This window comes from Lissotriton vulgaris, chromosome 12 (genome assembly GCF_964263255.1).
Source record: "Lissotriton vulgaris chromosome 12, aLisVul1.2, whole genome shotgun sequence".
NCBI classification, from domain to species: Eukaryota; Metazoa; Chordata; class Amphibia; order Caudata; family Salamandridae; genus Lissotriton; species Lissotriton vulgaris.
In genome coordinates, this window is record NC_141700.1 from 240258823 (window position 1) to 240275636 (window position 16814).

General features: G+C 42.6%; 1 protein-coding gene across 2 annotated transcripts in view; it reads right to left on the reverse strand.

Annotated features, from left to right (window-relative positions):
- Positions 1-16814, reverse strand: part of CPNE2 (copine 2) — a 975302-nt gene that overhangs the window by 245373 nt on the left and 713115 nt on the right. For both annotated transcript variants that reach the window (XM_086947740.1, XM_086947741.1), the window contains exon 10: positions 9999-10058. In XM_086947740.1, coding sequence (XP_086803866.1) covers positions 9999-10058 — 60 coding nt within the window. The remainder of the gene's footprint in view (positions 1-9998; positions 10059-16814) is intronic.

Here is a 16814-nt window from a genome sequence, read left to right on the forward strand (position 1 = left end):
TGGTATAATGGAGCACAAACAACAGACAGCACCCACTGGAGGGATAAAATTGTGAGGTGAGAGCGCACTACATTAACCAGCAGGCTCCAAAAACTTGCCGAAATGAGACGCCCACTAGGGGGCTGAACTTTAAAACTATTAAGGCAACCCTGGTGTTCAAAGTGTGTTCACATCTCGTTTGCTGTGGCTCTCTCTGAGGAAGGTCGAGGAACGACTGAAATGCATTAGAAATGTTATGCCACTGTGGAAATAAAAGCTGAACCAAACCGGAATGCGTGCGGCTCCATTACCTTTTTGTTGAAAGAAGGTTTGGTGGCATGTTAAGGGTCTTGATCTGGCCCGGAGTGACGCACCGTTTAAAGAGCACCTGGCAATCACCCGTAATTGACCAAACTTTGTTGGAAGTGGTAACACATAGGGTGACGGGAGCGCCTAGGAATGGACCTTGGTGAAAAACGCCCGTGATCTAGTGATGAAAGTGCACCGATCTGGGAATCCCGGTGTGGTATAATGGAGAGCAAACAACAGACAGCACCCACTGGAGGGTTAAAATTGTGAGGTGAGAGCGCACTACATTAAGCAGCAGGCTCCAAAAACTTGCCGAAATGAGACGCCCACTAGGGGGCTGAACTTTAAAACTATTAAGGCAACCCTGGTGTTCAAAGTGTGTTCACATCTCGTTTGCTGTGGCTCTCTCTGAGGAAGGTCGAGGAACGACTGAAATGCATTAGAAATGTTATGCCACTGTGGAAATAAAAGCTGAACCAAACCGGAATGCGTGCGGCTCCATTACCTTTTTGTTGAAAGAAGGTTTGTTGGCATGTTAAGGGTCTTGGTCTGGCCCAGAGTGACGCACCGTTTAAAGAGCACCTGGCAATCACCCATGATTGACCAAACTTTGTTGGAAGTGGTAACACATAGGGTGATGGGAGCCGCCTAGGAATGGACCTTGGTGAAAAACGCCCGTGATCTAGTGAAGAAAGTGCACCGATCTGGGAATCCCGGTGTGGTATAATGGAGCGCAAACAACAGACAGCACCCACTGGAGGGTTAAAATTGTGAGGTGAGAGCGCACTACATTAACCAGCAGGCTCCAAAAACTTGCCGAAATGAGACGCCCACTAGGGGGCTGAACTTTAAAACTATTAAGGCAACCCTGGTGTTCAAAGTGTGTTCATATCTCGTTTGCTGTGGCTCTCTCTGAGGAAGGTCGAGGAACGACTGAAATGCATTAGAAATGTTATGCCACTGTGGAAATAAAAGCTGAACCAAACCGGAATGCGTGCGGCTCCATTACCTTTTTGTTGAAAGAAGGTTTGGTGGCATGTTAAGGGTCTTGATCTGGCCCGGAGTGACGCACCGTTTAAAGAGCACCTGGCAATCACCCGTAATTGACCAAACTTTGTTGGAAGTGGTAACACATAGGGTGACAGGAGCCGACTAGGAATGGACCTTGGTGAAAAACGCCTGTGATCTAGTGATGAAAGTGCACCAATCTGGGAATCCCGGTGTGGTATAATGGAGCACAAACAACAGACAGCACCCACTGGAGGGTTAAAATTGTGAGGTGAGAGCGCACTACATTAACCAGCAGGCTCCAAAAACTTGCCGAAATGAGACGCCCACTAGGGGGCTGATCTTTAAAACTATTAAGGCAACCCTGGTGTTCAAAGTGTGTTCACATCTCGTTTGCTGTGGCTCTCTCTGAGGAAGGACGGGGAACGACTGAAATGCATTAGAAATGTTATGCCACTGTGGGAATAAAAGCTGAACCAAACCGGAATGCGTGCGGCTCCATTACCTTTTTGTTGAAAGAAGGTTTGTTGGTATATATATATATATACAAATTACAGACATATACAGCGACTTTGGGTTCAGTCGCAGAGCTACCGCACCGCCAGCTAGTGTGCCGATGACAGCACCCGCCTTGGATCCAGACTTGAAAACTCGGTCAAACGAACATTCTAAGGGTGCTCGGCACTACCAGACACCAGAGCCTGGTATGGTTCCCCATCGTCTTCAAAAGTAAGACTGTGACGGAGAAACGTTTCTGGAAGGCAACAATCCAGTGAGAAAGGGAGAAAATGCAGGCACAGCCCAGCGGGAACATGAACATCCCACAGACATCACGGTAAATGAAGCACGCTGGTAACATCATGCCGCTCTACTCACTCAGTGAAACAAACCACCAGAGGTCGGCAACAACACAGAGAAAATCAAAGTAACCACGTATGCCCCTGCTAGCTAGTGAAACGAATGCAAATGCACGGAGATACTCATGTTCAACTAGCAAAGCATCACGGGGCGCGTGAACTACAGATACCATCATGCTGTGCTGATCGCCACCGTGATAGTCCACCAGAGGTCGGCAATCAAGTTTAAAAGTGCCTGGGAGTAACGAACATTTCCGCTTGTGGGTGTACCTCGGAAGAAGTTCAGAGTGACTGAACGAAACGCGTCAGGAAGATCGCCTGCAACCTGCTCAATAAATGCCCCTGCATTGAAGTTTCATGTGCGACTCATCTTGTTCCAAAACAGGAATCAAATTACAGACATATACAGCGACTTTGGGTTCAGTCGCAGAGCTACCGCACCGCCAGCTAGTGTGCCGATGACAGCACCCGCCTTGGATCCAGACTTGAAAACTCGGTCAAACGAACATTCTAAGGGTGCTCGGCACTACCAGACACCAGAGCCTGGTATGGTTCCCCATCGTCTTCAAAAGTAAGACTGTGACGGAGAAACGTTTCTGGAAGGCAACAATCCAGTGAGAAAGGGAGAAAATGCAGGCACAGCCCAGCGGGAACATGAACATCCCACAGACATCACGGTAAATGAAGCACGCTGGTAACATCATGCCGCTCTACTCACTCAGTGAAACAAACCACCAGAGGTCGGCAACAACACAGAGAAAATCAAAGTAACCACGTATGCCCCTGCTAGCTAGTGAAACGAATGCAAATGCACGGAGATACTCATGTTCAACTAGCAAAGCATCACGGGGCGCGTGAACTACAGATACCATCATGCTGTGCTGATCGCCACAGTGATAGTCCACCAGAGGTCGGCAATCAAGTTTAAAAGTGCCTGGGAGTAACGAACATTTCCGCTTGTGGGTGTACCTCGGAAGAAGTTCAGAGTGACTGAACGAAACGCGTCAGGAAGATCGCCTGCAACCTGATCAATAAATGCCCCTGCATTGAAGTTTCGTGTGCGACTCATCTTGTTCCAAAACAGGAATCAAATTACAGACATATACAGCGACTTTGGGTTCAGTCGCAGAGCTACCGCACCGCCAGCTAGTGTGCCGATGACAGCACCCGCCTTGGATCCAGACTTGAAAACTCGGTCAAACGAACATTCTAAGGGTGCTCGGCACTACCAGACACCAGAGCCTGGTATGGTTCCCCATCGTCTTCAAAAGTAAGACTGTGACGGAGAAACGTTTCTGGAAGGCAACAATCCAGTGAGAAAGGGAGAAAATGCAGGCACAGCCCAGCGGGAACATGAACATTCCACAGACATCACGGTAAATGAAGCACGCTGGTAACATCATGCCGCTCTACTCACTCAGTGAAACAAACCACCAGAGGTCGGCAACAACACAGAGAAAATCAAAGTAACCACGTATGCCCCTGCTAGCTAGTGAAACGAATGCAAATGCACGGAGATACTCATGTTCAACTAGCAAAGCATCACGGGGCGCGTGAACTACAGATACCATCATGCTGTGCTGATCGCCACCGTGATAGTCCACCAGAGGTCGGCAATCAAGTTTAAAAGTGCCTGGGAGTAACGAACATTTCCGCTTGTGGGTGTACCTCGGAAGAAGTTCAGAGTGACTGAACGAAACGCGTCAGGAAGATCGCCTGCAACCTGCTCAATAAATGCCCCTGCATTGAAGTTTCGTGTGCGACTCATCTTGTTCCAAAACAGGAATCAAATTACAGACATATATATATATATATATATATATATATATATATATATATATATATATACGTAGTAGAAAGCTTTATTCGAGTTATAGACTCATAAAAGCACAACATACATATTTATAAAAACATCACACTTAGTCAAAGTATTTCGTCCAATACATTAAAACAGTTGCGCAAGCTTAATCATTATAAAACAAAACATTATACAAGTAAAACATAATCAAGAAACATTAGGAGAAACAGAAAGAACTCTCCGCCTAATGGACCAAGCCCACCCCAGATACTTTGCTATTCCCATGACAATAGGCTCCTCAGAAGTAGTGCAAATGATTCTCTGCGCCTCAGCTGCACTGGATGTCCCAAGGTTCTTGCAGATAGGAGTTAACCAGACCCTTCTTGGGGAGGCATAAGCCTTACAAGCAAATAAGAAGTGTCCCACACTTTCTTTAGTTGCGCCGCACGCTGGGCAGCACTGGGTGTTCAAACTCTTCCACCTGCCTGTTAGATCTCTCAACGGGAGGGAACCAGATCTTAATTGGAAAAACAACTTTCTGTCCATAGGAACAGTTATACTGTCCCAGTAATTTTCTAGTGCAGGACACATTTTACTTTCCAAAAAGCGACCTCCCATTGAGTCAGATTCAACCCTTCTCCAAAGCCTCTCGTCTATCCATTCCCAATATAGTGCTTTAAGTGTGTTTTTACTTGGGAACACTTCCCCCGACGGATTGTCCCAAAGATTGGAAAGACCTAGTTCACCCAGCAATACCCTTAGGTTTTTCAGCCATGATATTTTATGGAATACATCAATCTTGATTATTGCCAGGAAGCCTTCCCCATAATGCCTAATTTCAGGGGTAGACCAAAGTCGCCTCCAAAATAAGATGGGACGCAGTCTGGCTCGGTCGGTTACCGATCTTCTTCCCAGGTCGAGGCTAAGAGGGATTAATGGTGTACTCTGGGGCAGTCCTGTAATACCCCTAAGAAACCTGTTCTCAGCTATCTGTAATGGAGTTAAATTGTCAAAACCAAACAGCTCCGCCCCATATAAGGCCGATCCTATTGCCTTAGCATCGTATACAGCGAGGACAGGTTTAATGGGTTTAGTTTTGGATCTATTGTGCTCCACCCGTAAGGCCCCCGATATTTGCTGATGTTTCAAACCCGCCTTTTCTATGTGGTGGGACCAACCATAATTACTTGCGATTTGTACCCCTAGGTAGGTGAACTCCCTTACGACCTCAAGCCCAACATTATTCAAATGTATCCTAGGGCGAGGCTTCTGTCCTCGGGAAAAAGCCATCAGCTTAGTCTTGCCTATGTTTACTTTCAGGCCATGCTCCTGGCAAAAGTCGTCAAAGATATTCAGGGCCCGTTGCAATCCTGCTGGGGTTTTGGACATTATCAAAGTGTCGTCAGCGAACATCAGGATCGGAACCCTGATGCCCGCCAACATATTATATATATATATATATATATATATATACCACCAGTCCCCGCCTCTTCCTAAAGAAAGGGTCCGACACATGCATTGAGGCTTTTCCAGGTAAGATTTATTGCTGCCAAGTTGGAAGACACACGAAGTTAAAAACACCTGGCAGACGCGTTTCGGCGTTTGCCTTATTCATTGCCAGCATTGTGTTTTTTGCGTTGTGTTTTGCGTGGATGGTGGGCTGCTTAAAAAGCTCCCATTGGAGCTTGGTCGTTCCGATTTAGAGGCACTGCTCTTGCCACCTCTGTTGCAGTGTTTGTTGTTGCTTGCTGGTAGTTGTAGTTCCCATGCTAGCAAGTCCTCCATCTAGTTCCCGTCGTTTGTACCAGCTGACGTTCTCCATCTTGCGGACTCTAGTACAGTGACCGGTCCGGGCATACGATAATGCCCCAGCATACGCCAGCATTTTGAGTTCGCCCGCTCTCCACCGCGGGAACCCTGGCAGCAATCGTCTTCCAGAATCGTCTCAACCGACAAAATATTGCCGCTCTCTCCCCGATACCACGAAGCAAGTCCTGGGCGGGGGGGGCGCCACTGTGTGCATTCAGCACGCCAACCAACAACGAAATGCCGGCCATCAGTGGAGCACCTGAACGAGAGGCGTGTCGGGAAATGCAGAGCCGACCACTGCATTCAACATATACCACCAGTCCCCGCCTCTTCCTAAAGAAAGGGTCCGACACATGCATTGAGGCTTTTCCAGGTAAGATTTATTGCTGCCAAGTTGGAAGACACACGAAGTTAAAAACACCTGGCAGACGCGTTTCGGCGTTTGCCTTATTCATTGCCAGCATTGTGTTTTTTGCGTTGTGTTTTGCGTGGATGGTAGGCTGCTTAAAAAGCTCCCATTGGAGCTTGGTCGTTCCGATTTAGAGGCACTGCTCTTGCCACCTCTGTTGCAGTGTTTGTTGTTGCTTGCTGGTAGTTGTAGTTCCCACGCTAGCAAGTCCTCCATCTAGTTCCCGTCGTTTGTACCAGCTGACGTTCTCCATCTTGCGGACTCTAGTACAGTGACCGGTCCTGGCATACGGTAATGCCCCAGCATACGCCAGCATTTTGAGTTCGCCCGCTCTCCACCGCGGGAACCCTGGCAGCAATCGTCTCCCAGAATCGTCTCAACCGACAAAATATTGCCGCTCTCTCCCCGATACCACGAAGCAAGTCCTGGGCGGGGGGGCGCCACTGTGTGCATTCAGCACGCCAACCAACAACGAAATGCCGGCCATCAGTGGAGCACCTGAACGAGAGGCGTGTCGGGAAATGCAGAGCCGACCACTGCATTTAACATATACCACCAGTCCCCGCCTCTTCCTAAAGAAAGGGTCCGACACATGCATTGAGGCTTTTCCAGGTAAGATTTATTGCTGCCAAGTTGGAAGACACACGAAGTTAAAAACACCTGGCAGACGCGTTTCGGCGTTTGCCTTATTCATTGCCAGCATTGTGTTTTTTGCGTTGTGTTTTGCGTGGATGGTAGGCTGCTTAAAAAGCTCCCATTGGAGCTTGGTCGTTCCGATTTAGAGGCACTGCTCTTGCCACCTCTGTTGCAGTGTTTGTTGTTGCTTGCTGGTAGTTGTAGTTCCCACGCTAGCAAGTCCTCCATCTAGTTCCCGTCGTTTGTACCAGCTGACGTTCTCCATCTTGCGGACTCTAGTACAGTGACCGGTCCGGGCATACGATAATGCCCCAGCATACGCCAGCATTTTGAGTTCGCCCGCTCTCCACCGCGGGAACCCTGGCAGCAATCGTCTCCCAGAATCGTCTCAACCGACAAAATATTGCCGCTCTCTCCCCGAAACCACGAAGCAAGTCCTGGGCGGGGGGGCGCCACTGTGTGCATTCAGCACGCCAACCAACAACGATATATATATATTTATCAATACTGAGATATTACATTCTCATAACAATCTTACTAGACATTACCAAATCAGGCCCAGGGGCCTCCCCCCTTTCCCCCCTTTTTCTTCCCCCCCACCTCACATGCCTCCCCCCCTCAACCCAAACCCCCTCCCCCCCCCCACCCCTTCTTCCTTGAAATACCCCGGTTACTTTTTCTGCAAACCTATATTTTTAATTCTTGCACACCACACCACCACTAACCACTGCATTACCCTTAGTTAAACCACTCCGTTGTCAGGGTTGTAAATAGTTAGAATTAGGGTCTCTTTCCGCACAGACTATTGCATTAGGAGCATGGGTTGCTCCAATGCCAAGTTGTACCTTAGGGACACCCATCCTACCCTCATTCAGACAGGAACCAATATGGGAAAAACAGGGGAACATCAAACATATAGGAATTCCATAGTCAGTCTCATTCAGATTTTCCATTATATCTACTACTCACTGATCTGCCAGAATAGAATAGCATGATCTAGAGTAGTAACATTCCTATTTGTACCTCTGTTCACAAATGTGCCTTCGGCCACTCGGCCTTGATTGTCCTCTGCTGGTTAATGTTCCATGACGAAATGTACACCAAGCCACTTGGCTGTATTCTGTCTAGCACCTTGACATGTATTAGTGGTATTGTGAATTTCAAATTGTTGCATTCCTAGAACTAGGTAACAACTGTCACTCTCTACAATAATGAAATTACTTTTCTAAAATGTTTATATTTTTTATTCAAAAATGTATATGATTTCGTTTGCAATAACAAGATGTATTGTTATGGTCTGACTCAGTGCTAGAGTTTTAAATACTATGGTAAAAACGATAGTCTGTTTTCCAGCTTCATTGTGGCATTCTCGGATGTTGGTCCGTTTTCACTTTTTATCACTGTGCACTTTACAATGGTGGATTGTACTGTAAGTAATTGGCTAGTGAAAAAGACCGTCTGGTGGAAACGCGTCGCCAATAAACATACATTGTTTAACACGGACCCTGGAGTGCGAGGAGAACATCTAATTGGGAAACCTTTGTGAATATATATATATATATATATATATATATATATATATATATATATATATATATATATATATATATATATATATATATATATATTGCAATTTGTAATGAAGAATAAAGCATTTGCTTGATAGAAAATGTGTACTTTGGTGCATCCAAAGCCTATTTTCATAAGGCTTTAACATGGTTTTGTACAATCTGATGTATATTGTTTTTTTTACTGTTACAAACACGCTATGTAGAACAAAATAGTATTAAACATAAGCTATATGATGTTAAGCATGACTAAACATTTACATAACAAGCATTGGAAAAGACAATAGGTCCGGCCTTAGCAAGCAAATGCAATGGTCACATTTTTCTTTAATTTTTCTATTGCAAGCATGTGCCCCAAAAAAGGATAAAAAGAAGACAAGCTGCTGCCAAAACATGGCCACCATATGTTTCTTATAAAAATGTGCATATGTGGCTGTTTTATTAGTGATGATTTATTAAATAACAAGTCTTTCATTTGTGGCATGCATTTTTCAATTATTATCATTGTTTGTAAAGGAAACAAGACTAAATCGCCACTTTGATAAGCAATTTAATGACAGGCAGCTACAATGTTACAATATCTCTTAAATACCTTATAACAACATGGAGGCAGACAGTAAATTACCATTTAACTTGGCACTGGAACTGCACTGGCAGGCAAAATAAATAACTGGCATTTAAATTTATATAAAATATAAGAACACAATAAAAGCTTATTTTGAACCACCTTTGTCACTGAAGAGAAAGGAACTATTTAGGTGCATGTGAACAATGTGCTCAGGCTTCATGCGGGAAACATCCATTGCAACGCAGGCATTACAACGCAATGCCTTTACAAGTGAGCCAATACGACGCAAGTTCCATTACAATGCATTCAATTACAACGCTGCCCAGCACCTTCACTGAGGTAGGCACCCGGCGGTGTTAGAATAGTAAATTACTTTGTAATCGTGCATGCATTTTAATGGCTTGCGTTGTAATAGCATGCATTGTAATGAATCTTGCCTTGTAAAAACCCACGTTGTAAAAGCATGCGTTGTAATAGTTTGCATTGTAACATCCTAAGTCCCTTTGGGTAGTGAAAGTAAAGAAGGTCAATGGGAAAGGTGGGCCATCTAACTGCCCCATGATGTATGCTGGGGAGGGTGGATGCAAAATGTGAATGCCAATTTAACTGACCAGTAGATGACTCCAAATAACCAAAATCACACAATAGTATGGTGAAAAGGCTAAGGCTGTCTCAAAGGTCAGACTTAAAAATAAAGATATTGGGTAATGAAATGGGAAGATATGAACACCTAGAATTATAGGTATAAATACATTTGTGCATAAGAATGATACAACAACCTAGATACGTAATTTGAATGTGCGTCTATGCATACACCCATGTACACCATGATGATCACAATAAATTGGTAGTAACAGTGAATAAAGTATGGGGATCAGCTGCAGACTGTTGTACTTAAAATAATAAAATAGCTAATAGAAACCTCAAGGAACAGTGGCATAGTAAACGTTTTGTATCAATCCACATTTGTACATATACTTTGACTAGAAACTTTATTTAGTACAATAACTCCTTCATCAAACTTTCTCTGACAAACCAATATAGAAATTGTACTTACAGTAAACATTAACTGGCATCCTCCGAGGATATAGTCCAAGAATGAGTAGTCTCTTGCGATCTAAGGAAACACAACAAAAAGATTTTCAGGAACTGCATTCTCCCCCTACAAAACAACTTAAATAAATCTATAGGTGTTCCTTTCTACTAGAATACATCCATAGTGTAATAGTTTTCTTCAATTCTAGAAGCAAAAAATTAACTAACACAACCTGTACCCTTGCCAAAGAATGTGCCTATTTCTTTTTCCTGCCCATTCATTTTGCTTATAATAGTAGAACAATTGAAGAAAGACATGGAAAAGGAACAAGCATTGGTGCATATTTGAGTATAGTTCTTGAAGAAGGGAGTAGGTTCTATACCAATTACACATAAAGAGGTGATTTATTTTATTTCCAGAAAATCATATTTAGAACAATAAACTAATTTAACTGAAAACTAGGGATACAGCTCACCATATTATTTTGCATAGAGTGGAAATATGCGTGCGGATATGTGCACATATTCCACAAATTGTGTATGTTCAATATTAACTAAAATAGACCCTTTTGGTGTCATGGGTACAGCATTTTGTGGCTTATTCTCTAAAGATTATAAAGTTGCCTGCTCATGCGTATGAATTAGCCTGCCATATGACACATGGTGCATTGCTGGGGATCTGTTCTTCTTACGAGGGCACCAGCTCCATATTAAGTGCAGTTCTTAAAGAGCTTGGGTAGAATCTTAGTACCGTGACTAATAACACTTCAAATAGGAACTGCCTGAAAGTTTTCCTTGGAAAAAAAAAGTTTGACTAACTTCTAACCTCTGTAAAAAGACTTTGTACTTGAAGTGTTAAAAGATATTGGGAAATCGTGAGGGACACCATAGATGCAATTAAAAATAACAAGCACTGGTAAAGTCAGTGGACCTGGATAGCATTTTCAGTTACATGCCAGACAACTTGACTTTGCCAGATTTTCGATGGACTCTGGATGGCATCATTAGCTTGGAGACAGTATCACAGAAGCTGCTGGGTGTGCTGAATTTCTATTTCAATAGCAGCCCACTGGCAGCATCAGGAAAACCCGTAATCCTGTGGTTGGACCGGACACCAAAGTGTTGTTTCTGTGATGGAAACTAAATGCTGCCATTATTTCAATGAAGCTAGACATCTTGTGGCAGCAACATCCAGCAGTGTTGGGTCTCTGACAGGTGAGGCGAGAGACAGGGAAGGAACAGCATCAGAAATGGGCAGCAGGACTATTTGATCAAGTGATGTATCAGCTTTAAGAACTACTTCATGCCCATCAATAAGTCAATTAGGCAAATTAAATTGGGCAATGTAAATCCCCGCAAAATCTTGCACACTTGTTGGACAGCTTATTAGTGCACTCAAAAAGTACAGGAAAGTCAATGGCTGAATGAAGGAAGCTGACCCAAATCCCACTCTAAATGCTTCTTTTTATTTTTTTTAAAAGAATGATATGAGCTCTGGCTGCACACAACTGTAGCTGACTGTAGCCAGACCTAAAACAAAAAAGTCCTGGAGGTGAAAAAGCACAATTCCTGGGTAAACAGAGGCTTCTGGAGGTAAATAGTAACATGCAGGCCAAAAAAATGAGTGGCAAGCCGTGAAACCCAGGAAAGTACTTGGGGTGAGATTCAGCAAATGCATATCATCACAAAAAAATGTGCAACATTGATGCGAGGACAGAGCCTTGCTAAGAGATGGGAAACCTATTAATGCAAGACCCAAGGTATTGAGGAGAAGAAAGTGGGAAAAGGGATGTAGAGTGGCCTTCCTATTTTGAAAAATGGAAATTAAAATGACATTTTTGAGTAAAGAATGTTTCCTTTAAAAAAAAAAAATAGGAAGTAATACATTTTACACTGAAGCTACTTCAAAGTGAAATGATCAAAGAATCACTGCACATAAAAAGTCTATCTTCCGCATTTTTTTCCAACCTTAATGAAGAAATACATATTTTTTAAATATTTTTTAGTCGGCCCAGCAGCAAAGATACGTTACCGGGTCACCCTTTCTTTCATGCGCTTTCACAATAATTTACTTCTAGTGGCTTTCTTTGTTTTGGGAATTTGAAGTCTGCATCTGTTAGTGAGGCTTCAATTTTCTCCAGTGAACAGGCACAATGTTTGTTTCTCAGTCCCAAATTGTGTAAAGCATTAATAAGCACTGTCAGAAAATATATAGATGACAATACGCTGTTTCATGCTGGGAAAAATCACAACAGGACACAGATTTCCTAATTTAACTCCAAACTAGTAAAATAGCTTCGGCGCCCCACAGCAACTCTTTTAGTTATACTTGAGCGTGGGACTGGAGTAATGTTCTGGTAAATGGACTCATTTTTAGCACAGGTGCAAGCCAATACCTTTTGATTTTACTAAAATTATGCATATAAGATACTTACTTATAGGGGCTTTCAGCCAGCCCTCTTCAGCCCTTGGGCTCTTGTGTATCGTTCAAATTGCCCTTCCACTCTCTAGTACCAAGAACATGGGGTTATGGGTAAGCATGTTTCAGGCACTGGCCAACTTCATTGTGATTGATGGCATTCTGTTCTTTCAAAATGAGCATATTCTCACACAAAGTAGCTCCCTTTAGTGTCAAAGATTTATTATGCAATCAATGCTTTTGAGACAAAAAATGTTTTGATCTTAGCTAATGTTATTTTTCTACTGACATGGGCAAAGCAGCCTCACCAACAATTATGTTTTACAAAAACCATAACAAAACAAAAGAAGCATTGACAAAGGCAAATGGCTGGTCCATAACACTAGACGTAATTGCTTTTGCCAATGCATGTTAAATTAGGCTCTGGAACTAATCCCCAAACATCCGCCTATGCACTAATGTATTACACTTCGTAGACACCAGAACAATTTGGAAGATCTACCTTGAGTCATAACTATATGCTTGATGTTACATAGGGGTTTTAAAAAGGCAGGAGAAAGCCAAGGCAAATATACAATTTAATCAGACAAACCCACTGTATTTCATGTCTACTTCAATAATCTTTACTTCATATAGCTCCTTATAAAATAATATCACAGATATATTATATTATTTCTAAATCGCTGGATGGCAGACAATACGACTGCAATAGGCAGCCCATAATTAAACTGCAGAAAAAGTTCGTTTTTTCCTTTTATGTTGTGAAGCACTTGGCACTTTATCAGACTCACATTGATGGACTTTCTAATATATATATATATATATAGTCAGAGGCCAAATATTGTACCTTAATCACATTATAAATTGATCCCTCTAAGTAGGTCAATCTGGATGCACATAGCACTTTTGGGTCTCCTAAAAGAGGGCTCCCAAAATACACAGTAAAGATGTCCGGCACTGTACTTTAATTATAGATTAATTGATCTTATAACTTGATAAACTCTATAAATGTTCTAAATATATTTTAGGTTTTGTGTTGAATTTGAAATCTTCTAACCTTTTTGTCTGATAGATTGATTGGTTTTATATTGATGCTTAGAGATTTCTCGCACCATAGTAATGATTCTAATTGATCGCACAATAAAGAAATCTATCTATAATTTCTTTAGCCTACCGGAACCCAGGTACCAGCCTTTCTGCTTTCCTTCAAGGGTGTTCTACTATGGAAGTTTCTTTCTCTTGGGCCTCTTTTAAGGGGGCTTCTTTGAAAGACATATACGAGGCTGCAACATGGATTAGTCCCCACACCTTTATTTGGCATTATAAGTTAAGATGGTGGAATTGTTTTCAACTCCCTTTGGGTCTACTGTGCTGTCAGCAGTTGAATCATATCAGGAAACTTATTGTTATGTTTTGATTCAATAAATCATGTGGTGTTGCAAAGGTTTGTCTCAGTCATCACTTTCCTTCTGTTGTTTTTAGTGTTGGTATACGCTCAGTTCGTAAGGACTTTGGCAAGGAAGACGGATGAGGTAGGTAATGACTCAGTTACTCACCAGTAATCTTCATCACTCCGACTCATATTTTTCCTCACCACAGTCCTACTTTCCCTCCCTACCTTTCCTTCTGTGGTAGGTGGGTGGAAATGTATTTGTTTTCCTTTCTTTTATTCACCTTGTCAGTTTCAGGAAGTCTCTGAGGTTAGCCCCACCTAAATGATCATGTGTTAAACCATTAAACCATTTCCTGTACACATCATTGGGTAGCTTTTCTATTATAATATGGGTCAAATGCTGGGCACAATCTACACAATAGCTCAATTCGTAAGGACTATGGAGAGGAAGACTATGACTCGGAGTATTGAAGATTACGATAATCAACTAAGTCATTAATATTTAGGCCCTCTCATTATCAGAGTCACTTTTTTTTAGATCTCCATGCAAACACAGTTTTGCACCAAGGTCAGAATCACAAGCTTAGCTGTAATCACCACATTCCACCCAATTCTCCGCATGTGAATTTTGGCTGGTCTAACCTGCTGAAATCTACTGGGGGAAAAAGGCCTGATAAATATAAAAAGCGGTACATGGGGATTTTTATGTTGTGAGAGGGAAACTCTTGATAGCAGTTGTGCATCGGACCTGATATTGTTTTTTTAGCAGTTTGATACACACCGCCCTGCCACTCATAATGAAGAAATTTTAATATGAATTTCTTTAATTCTATTATTTCTACAATAAATATTTTGCCATTCATTTTTTTAAACTATTTTTCCAGTTCGAAGGATCAAGAAAGAAGACAGGGAGGCAGTATCTGTAGGAAAGGGGGGTGGAGAGGTAGAGATAGAGGCACCATCTTAGAGGTAGATGAGTATTTAGGGAAGTGTAGGGGCAGCTTCCAGGCTCACCTCATTGTACAAAGTATAATTAGCTAACTAATGAGACAATTTTGCATATGCTTATATGACGTCATGTGCAAGCCAAGAATTAACTGTTTGTTAAATAAAAAAGTAATACGTGCAAGCAAAGGTCTCCTGGTTGGAAATTAAAACCAACATGGAGATACATGTGAGAAGAAAAAACAAAGGAATTAGAAGAAATTTTAGGAAGCCGTTTTGGCAGTGCACCAAGGTGCTGGGGCAAGGCTAGGAAAAGACTAGGCAGAACGCAGGTTTGAGGGACAGGAAGAATAGGGATTTTAAAATGGCACTAGATGAATCCAGCAAGGCTGGAAATGAGTCCTTGGAATAAAGAAATGGGGCAACAGATGCACTATTGAAACCACACGGAAGCCTGGACAGGGAAGGAGTAAACGGGGAGGTAAAGGAAGTCTCCCCAGAAAGGGAAAAAAAACTGAATGTTTTGGAAAAAAACTGCTATCTTTGTTTACAACAACATTGAAAGTGCCCGCCTTGAAGTGATACTTTTAAGAAAACAAGATTAATTTGTCAGGCTGGAAAATCAGTCCTGTGTGCATGTGTGAAACCACAAACGAGTATGCAGTTGACGGAGTGCGCTACCATAACAACATGTTGTGTTTAAACTAAAGAGTTGTCGGAGCTCATAGTCAACATCTCGCTTCCAGGATGGTATTTGTAACAGAATTCACTAACGGAGTAGCATAGTCAGAACTTTTAAACCTGGAGATGTATGGATTACTCTTTTCCTGAAGAATTCTTATCAAGGGCCCAGGACTGGATAGGGTCCCCAGAGATATTTTTTAGGTAGACCTGATGTGTTGGGGCCCTATTTTTCCTCTGCTTTTGTGCTATAAAGAGGGGCCCTTCAATTCCCCTACCCTGGCCTAGTGCTGAAATTATCACAATCTATAAAAAGGGAACTAAGGACACCCCAGCCAATTACAGGCCTATCAGCCTAATAATAATTGATTGCATCCAAAATACAAGGGTTGTGCTGAATAGGCTCCTAGAATGGATGACTTCGACTTGGATACTATTGTCCTTGCATGTGGGGTGAGTACATTAGATCAGGTCTTCCGGTATTAGCTACTTTATTGGAAGAATGTCTTATTGGGGCGGGACAGCTATATGTAGTATTCATTGATCTTAGATCAGCTTTCAATCTAGTTTCCCTTCCAAAGTTGTGGCAGGTGATGGTTGATTTGGGGGTACCATATTACATGTTGAATATGATCATGCATTTACATGAATATAATTTCGCACAAGTAAGATGTGGTCAGATTGGTGAACTCACTGAGCCTGTTCTAGTCCAAATGGCTGCGAGTCAGGGGTGTGTCCTTGCCCCAACCCTCGTCTTCCTTTTTATTAATGACCTAGAAACTTTTGTGGACCGTGGTAGGTCTGATGCGCACTCTCTCACAAACACCAGGATACCGGCCCTGTTGTTTGCTAACAACATGCTGCTGATTTTGAAATCCTCCATTGGTTACAAAAGATTCTGGAAAGATTTGATTATTTTTGTGGTCTTGGAGGCTTAGGAATTAATATCACCAAAACCAAGTTCATGGTACTTAACCCCTGCAGCATCACAAGCCCTAATTTTGCCCTTAGAGGGTCCCATGTGGAGCATGTGCACACATTCGAGTACTTGGGAGTGACACTCACTGAGCAATTTAACTGGCAAGTGCATATAGTTAGGAGCAGATTAAAGCTAGACCAGATTTCAGCGGGTATTGTAAAACTACAAGAGGGCTTTCTTTTTTCTGCTCAATTTTCCCCTCATTGAGAATATTTCCCCCTCATTGAGAATCTTCAACTGCCAAGCACTTGGTTCAGCTCTCTATGGAGCAGAGCTCTGAGGGCACAGAGAAATGTCTACCCTGGGACTTGAGGAAAACCACTTCCTGAAAGAGTTAATTGGTCACCCCATTAGTACCCCGTTGATACCAGTAAAGCTAGACATGGGCAAAACATTTTTACAGACGTGGTTGGCTTAAGGC